The sequence below is a fragment of the Girardinichthys multiradiatus genome, chromosome 2 (assembly GCF_021462225.1).
Source record: "Girardinichthys multiradiatus isolate DD_20200921_A chromosome 2, DD_fGirMul_XY1, whole genome shotgun sequence".
Taxonomy (NCBI): Eukaryota; Metazoa; Chordata; class Actinopteri; order Cyprinodontiformes; family Goodeidae; genus Girardinichthys; species Girardinichthys multiradiatus.
In genome coordinates this window covers 42,310,748-42,317,972 of record NC_061795.1, presented here as the reverse complement: position 1 = coordinate 42,317,972, position 7,225 = coordinate 42,310,748, and the positions used below count along the sequence as shown (strand labels likewise).

Here is a 7,225-nt window from a genome sequence, read left to right as displayed (position 1 = left end):
TAGTATATATTTGATCACTTATTTTTTGACATTTTAGGTCTTAGAGCAATCGCCACTGGTCCAAACATATAAATAGCTGTGCATTTCTTTGGGGGACTTAACTGGTGCCTGTTTTATTCAGTGTTTTCTTCAGAACTGCATTCATAATGTAGTCAAGTATCTTGTTATATAATCCTTCAAATCTGTGTCCGTTTCTCTGATAATCTTTCCATTATATAAATAGTGGGTTAAAGGTACAATATTTGCTCTAGAAAATATGACGTAAAATTTGCATCATGTAATGATGAACTTATTTAAATGCACTTAATAAGCATTTCATGTAAACGTGTTGAAGTTTTGTTGTCCTTTCTCATTTCTGCATTCAAAGTTCTTTGGTTTGTCCATCTCTAGTTGTCGCCGGCACTGACGGCGTGAAAAACGAGCGCACTTCGCTCTAACGCAGCTACATGCAGGAACAGGAAGTTTGGAAACGGGAAAAAAGTCTCTGAGAAGGTAGAAGAAAATTGGGGTTTACCTTGAAAAATGAGCAGAATTTATCACAACACGTCCTTACAGAATAAACCGGTGCACAGTGAGAGGTTTGACCGTGTGTGGTGTCTCTCTTCATATGAAAGGTAGGAACTCCAAACTGATCAATCCCACAAAGTGCAGATGCACCAAACCTCAATAGAAAAATCCTAATTGTTCTATTTTTCTTTACATATACAGCGGCTCGCTTGTATTTACATTTTAAAAACCTTTAACCCCAAGGAATACAAAAATCGGCTTTACTCTACAAAGTTCTAAAGAACATAAATTTGAAATACGTATTCAACAACAGCAGCAAGATGAAACTAAAGTTTTTTAAACATGTTAAACCTTCAACAGTGTTGCAGCAATGCGCTAGAACCCTCAGGAGGCCTATATTATTTTTATTGTAAGTTTGACACTAACCTCAGTGTTGTTAACTAACCTCATTCAATTAAAATGTGATATTTTGTTCGCACTCAGTGGTCCTGGGGTCCTTCTAGAAGGGAAACTCATGGATGTTTCCAGACATTCAATCAGTGACACCAACGGCCAAAAGGTAGACCACATTTATTTATTATTTTGTTTTAACTGTAATTTATACATTTTTTTTAAATTTCAGTTGATTTAGGTTATTTAATGTTTTATTGTAATTTATATTGTTTTGTTATTTTAATTTAGTTTGGTGAAATATGTTTTATTTTTATGTAATTAAATATTATTATATTAAATTATTATTTTTAGTGAATGTTTTCGTTGGTTTTTAATTTATTTTTAGTTTGTAATTGTTTTTTTTTAAATTTTGTTTTGTTTTTTATTTGTATTGATTTATATTTATTAAATTTGTTTTATTTTTATTTTAAGCTTTGATTTATTATATTTTGTTCATATGTTTTTTTGTATATTAAATTATCTTATTTGGTCATATTCCTGTTCCAAATGTATTTGGTTTTATTTTTATTTAATTCCTTATTTTGTTTTGTTAAATTATTTAGTTTTATTAACAAGGAAGACTTTATTAAAATACAGCATTCATTACGTCCAAAAAACATAAAACTATTAGTAAAACAAAAAATAATTTAACTAAAGCTAACTGCTGAAAAAGGTTTGAATAACAATGTGTGTTGAAGTATTGTCTATGTAATAACAGTAAACAGGATGACCAAAATCATGATCTATAGTTGTAGGTATTTGTAAGAGAAGCTCAAAATGTAGTTTTAAAACATGTATCTAATGAGTTTAATGAGAGGTTTAAATATGTATAACGTATCTGCAATAATCCAAACTTTGCTAAACTGAGATGGCTCTACTGTTAGTTATTGTTGGGCCATGTGAGGCGCATCTTGCAGATATAAAGACTTCCACTGAATGAAGGAAATACCTAGAATATACCAAAGCAAATGTATCAGACCGAACAACAGCAAACACTGATACAAATCAAACCGCTCTTTGTTTTCTCCTCTAATGTCTTCTAAAAAAAATGGCAGGTACGTTTCTACGTGCTGTACATCAAACCCGGACGCATCCATCAGAGGAAATTTGAAGCCAGTGGCAAGGAGGTGGAGCCAAACTTCAGCGACACCAGAAAGGTCAACTCAGGCTTCCTCATGTCCTCCTACAGTGAGTAGATGACAACAAACAAATGACTTTTTGTACAGGTCCTTCTCAAAATATTAGCATATGGTGATAAAGTTGATTATTTTCCATAATGTAATGATGAAAATTTAACATTCATATATTTTAGATTCATTGCACACTAACTGAAATATTTCAGGTCTTTTATTGTCTTAATACGGATGATTTTGGCATACAGCTCATGAAAACCCAAAATTCCTATCTCACAAAATTAGCATATCATTAAAAGGGCCTCTAAACGAGCTATGAACCTAATAATCTGAATCAACGAATTAACTCTAAACACCTGCAAAAGATTCCTGAGGCCTTTAAAACTCCCAGCCTGGTTCATCACTCAAAACCCCAATCATGGGTAAGACTGCCGACCTGACTGCTGTCCAGAAGGCCACTATTGACACCCTCAAGCAAGAGGGTAAGACACAGAAAGAAATTTCTGAACAAATAGGCTGTTTCCAGAGTGCTGTATCAAGGCATCTCAGTGGGAAGTCTGTGGGAAGGAAAAAGTGTGGCAGAAAACGCTGCACAACGAGAAGAGGTGACCGGACCATGAAGAAGGTTGTGGAGAAGGGCCGATTCCAGACCTTGGGGGACCTGCGGAAGCAGTGGACTGAGTCTGGAGTAGAAACATCCAGAGCCACCGTGCACAGGCGTGTGCAGGAAATGGGCTACAGGTGCTGCATTCCCCAGGTCAAGCCACTTTTGAACCAGAAACAGTGGCAGAAGCGCCTGACCTGGGCTACAGAGAAGCAGCACTGGACTGTTGCTCAGTGGTCCAAAGTACTTTTTTCAGATGAAAGCAAATTCTGCATGTCATTCGGAAATCAAGGTGCCAGAGTCTGGAGGAAGACTGGGGAGAAGGAAATGCCAAAATGCCAGAAGTCCAGTGTCAAGTACCCACAGTCAGTGATGGTCTGGGGTGCCGTGTCAGCTGCTGGTGTTGGTCCACTGTGTTTTATCAAGGGCAGGGTCAATGCAGCTAGCTATCAGGAGATTTTGGAGCACTTCATGCTTCCATCTGCTGAAAAGCTTTATGGAGATGAAGATTTCATTTTTCAGCACGACCTGGCACCTGCTCACAGTGCCAAAACCACTGGTAAATGGTTTACTGACCATGGTATCACTGTGCTCAATTGGCCTGCCAACTCTCCTGACCTGAACCCCATAGAGAATCTGTGGGATATTGTGAAGAGAACGTTGAGAGACTCAAGACCCAACACTCTGGATGAGCTAAAGGCCGCTATCGAAGCATCCTGGGCCTCCATAAGACCTCAGCAGTGCCACAGGCTGATTGCCTCCATGCCACGCCGCATTGAAGCAGTCATTTCTGCAAAAGGATTCCCGACCAAGTATTGAGTGCATAACTGTACATGATTATTTAAAGGTTGACGTTTTTTGTATTAAAAAAACTTTTCTTTTATTGGTCGGATGAAATATGGGGAAAAGGGGAAATTTTGTGAGATAGGAATTTTGGGTTTTCATGAGCTATATGCCACAATCATCTGTATTAAGACAATAAAAGACCTGAAATATTTCAGTTAGTGTGCAATGAATCTAAAATAATTGAATGTTAAATTTTCATCATTACATTATGGAAAATAATGAACTTTATCACAATATGCTAATATTTTGAGAAGGACCTGTATATTTTCAGTCCTTTTCATGTTCGAACTTAATATCGTTACATAAACCTGAATTCTGTGGGAAAATTGTTCCAATGTGTTGAAAATTATTTTCCTTTTCCGTCACCTTTTTAATTTTGTAGATTTAAATGTGCATTTTTCTTTTTGTCTGCTTAGAGGTGGAAGCCAAAGGAGAATCAGACCGTTTGACTGAGGATCAGCTGTCGCACATGATTAACAAAGCTGAACTGGTTAAAATCACAGACAAGCTCCGACCCGCCGGGACCTGGGCCTTTTGGTACCCAGAGTCAGAGATGGAGAAAACGGAGTTGGAAACGGGACATGAAGTCCGGCTGAAGACCAGAGGAAACAGTCCTTTTATTTGTCAGTTTGCATCAATTGTTAATTAGTTAGTTTGCGTAATAAAAATACCTTATCTTAAACATTATTGGAATAAAACGTCAGACATACTGGTTTTATATTTACCTTTTTGCAACTTTAAAACCTAAAAAGGTTTTAATCATGATTTCAGATGAATGGTTTGGTTGCTTTAGGACTGTTGAGTTCTGCTGTATGTCATAGGCAGCATGGATAGCATTCCTTCCTTTCTTATCTCCCAGTCTCTTTGGCCAAAGTGGACAGCGGGACAGTGACCAGGTGCAACTTTGCTGGAGATGAAAAGGCTGGAGCCTCGTGGACCGACAAGATAATGGCCAACAAAGCAGATGGCAGCAGCTCTCAGAAGCCTGGAGGAGGAGGAGCAGCAGCAGGAGATGGAGCAGCGGAGGATGAATGGGTCAGAGCGTAGTATAATATGATTTTTATAGCATTAATTATTTAGATTAGGTAACAAATTATAGTAATTATTAATGAAATTGAGTGTTTTCATGTAAGTTCTTATGAATTTTAATGGGGTTAAAATTCAATTTTATTCTATTATTTAGTTATCATAATTTTTCTTATAATTAAATCTTAATTGAATGAAAGCATTTCTTTTATTTAATTCCAACAAACTGACAATTTTTATTTAAATAATAATGTTTTTAATTGTATTTGCTAAATATATTTGAAATTTCGTTAATTCAAATTTTAATCACATTTTCTTATACTAAATAATACATTACTTTTATAAGTTAACAGTAACACAAATGCTTTACTGCTTTGTATGCATCTGGATCTATTCTTCAGAATCTAATCTGTATTTCTCTTCAGGATGATTGAGGACCCCATCTCTTGCCGTCCTGATCCATCCTTTGGTTCTGATCCAGTCTTCAGGGCTGTGCTGGCTTGTTAAACAGGTTTAATTATTTGGCTTAAAGCTGAAACTCTTGTACCACTTCTGAAGTTCAGGACTGGAATGATTTTTTTTTAATTATATATATTTATATATATATATTTCTCTTTATTCTTTGGATCAAATGCCAATGAAAAATGGGACTATCACAGACGATGCAGGTTGCAAAATGCTATTCATCACTGTTACAAAGTCTCTTCTGTTTTTCTCGACCTCTTATTTTTAAAGCTTGTGTCCCAGAAACAGTTTATTTCACATCGTCATCTGTACTGCGACAAGAGAAGAACAGAGTTCTTCACACTATTTTCTTATTGTTTTATCCTTGCTTGTCTGAAATAACCTAAAGGTTTCCTTCCCAAACATATTCTGTATTCTGGAATAGTTCAAATTCTCCTTTCCCGCAGCCAAACTTTCTTAATATCTTGAAGGTCTTTTACAGCTCTTTTTCACAAACAGCCCGCTTTTAAGGTGCTCCTGACTGTTAATCAGGAAACGGGCCAGCCTTGAGCTGGTAACAATCAATATATATGGAGTGCTAGGGATAAAATGGGCGTATGAGCGTCTTCTTCTCCTTGGATGATGATGATGATGTTCTGTGCTCGCCAACATTGCGGCAGCTGATTTGCCACATTTGTCGTTCTAGAAATCCCAACTAGATGTTAAGATGACATCTCAGGTCCAGATTGAAAGGTTTTCTGTATATGGATTAAAGTTTTGCTTTAATATTTCACTGCTTCTTTGCTAAGTTTCTATAAAGTCTTTGAACCATGACTGCATTTTGTGATTAAAAAATGAGGAAAGTTGACAAGTTCTGTAACTAATTTGTTTCAGGCCTAAAATAATAATCTAGAATAAAGAGTATTTGAAAGCCACACCTTTACCGACTGACACAGGACATCTCAACTGCACAGTCCCCTGGAAAAGGATTTACACCCCTCTCTTACATTAAAATCACAAACTTTCATGCATTTTATTGGGATTTGATGTGACTTACCAACTCAAAGTAGTGCATCATTATGAAGTGGAACAAAAAGATACCTGGTTTTAAACTTTCAGTTAAATAAAGGTATGGTGTGCATTTGTATTCAGCAGCCATGAGTTAGTACGTTTTAGAACGTTTATAGACCATCATTCCCTGCTGTTACAGCTGGATGGAGAGCACCCGTGAACATCAATTTCTGTAACACAAACACAATGGAGTCGTTATGTTTATGCGTGATCTTCGTTTTTTTTCAAAACAGTGTTTAGCGTGTAAAGCTCTGACCAAAGCATCTGCTTCCAGATGTAAGATGAGTCGCCTACATGGCTTGTAACAAATGGCAAACAGGATTTCTAATAGCTTTCTTTCAACGATGGCTTTGTCTTTGCCACTCTTCCATTACGGCCCAATTTGTAGAGTGCATCAGGTTGTCCCACCTGAGCTGTTTGTTATATGCAGCTCATCCAGAGTTACCATGTGCCTCTCTCGATTGTTTCCGATAAATGCTCCTCTTTCTGGCCTGTCAGTTTTTGTGAACAGCTATGTGTAGGTAGGTTTGCATTTGTACTCTTTGCATTTTCAGATGATGGATTGATCAGTTCTCCTTGAGATATTCAATCCATTACCTGATGGATCCATCATATTGTTTTATAACCAAACTTGGCTTTAAACTCCTCTGACCGCTGTGTTCCTCGGGGTTCTTTTGCAGATGTTCCCCAACAAACCGCTGATGCCTTCACAGAAAACACACACAGGTGGACTTATTTTACCAGTCAGGGGACTTTTGAAGCCAGTTGGTTGCACTGTATTTAGGGCTATTAGAGTAAAAGTGGGTTAATACAAATGTACAAAGCACTTTATTTGTAAAGAACAAATATTTTTTTTCTTCCACTTCACAATTATTCATACAATGGGTTTTGATATATTAGACATAAATAAAATGAAAAACAAAAATATATTTTTAAGCTAATAGGTGTTTGGGAATCTGCTTTAGTAAAATCTTTTAAACTGCTAAAGTTGGGAATCTACAGAGATTCAACTGCAGGAATGGGAACAAAATGTTCTGTTAAAAGTTTTAAAAAGGGTTCATTTTCAACTTTTTTCTGCTCTTTTGGTTCAGTTTACTTTTCAGAGCCTAGAAAATGCATACTCTTACATGATTACAAGCTTGTTGTGCAGTGAAGCAATCCT

The 7,225-nt window shown here is 36.6% G+C and overlaps 1 protein-coding gene across 2 annotated transcripts; it reads left to right on the top strand.

Moving 5' to 3' along the window:
* The first annotated feature begins 422 nt into the window (after positions 1-422).
* arpin (actin related protein 2/3 complex inhibitor) lies at positions 423-5,860 on the top strand. Of its 2 annotated transcripts, none has more exons than XM_047392874.1 (6): positions 423-614; positions 991-1,066; positions 1,995-2,127; positions 3,939-4,145; positions 4,382-4,557; positions 4,974-5,785. In XM_047392874.1, the coding sequence occupies exons 1-6, from the start codon at positions 523-525 to the stop codon at positions 4,980-4,982; spliced, it is 693 nt and encodes a 230-aa protein (XP_047248830.1). In that variant the 5' UTR covers positions 423-522; the 3' UTR covers positions 4,983-5,785. The 2 variants fall into 2 exon arrangements, with proteins under 2 accessions (XP_047248830.1, XP_047248838.1); XM_047392882.1 differs by lacking the exon at positions 423-614 and adding an exon at positions 856-916 and having other exon boundaries at positions 4,974-5,860.
* The last annotated feature ends 1,365 nt before the right edge of the window (positions 5,861-7,225 follow it).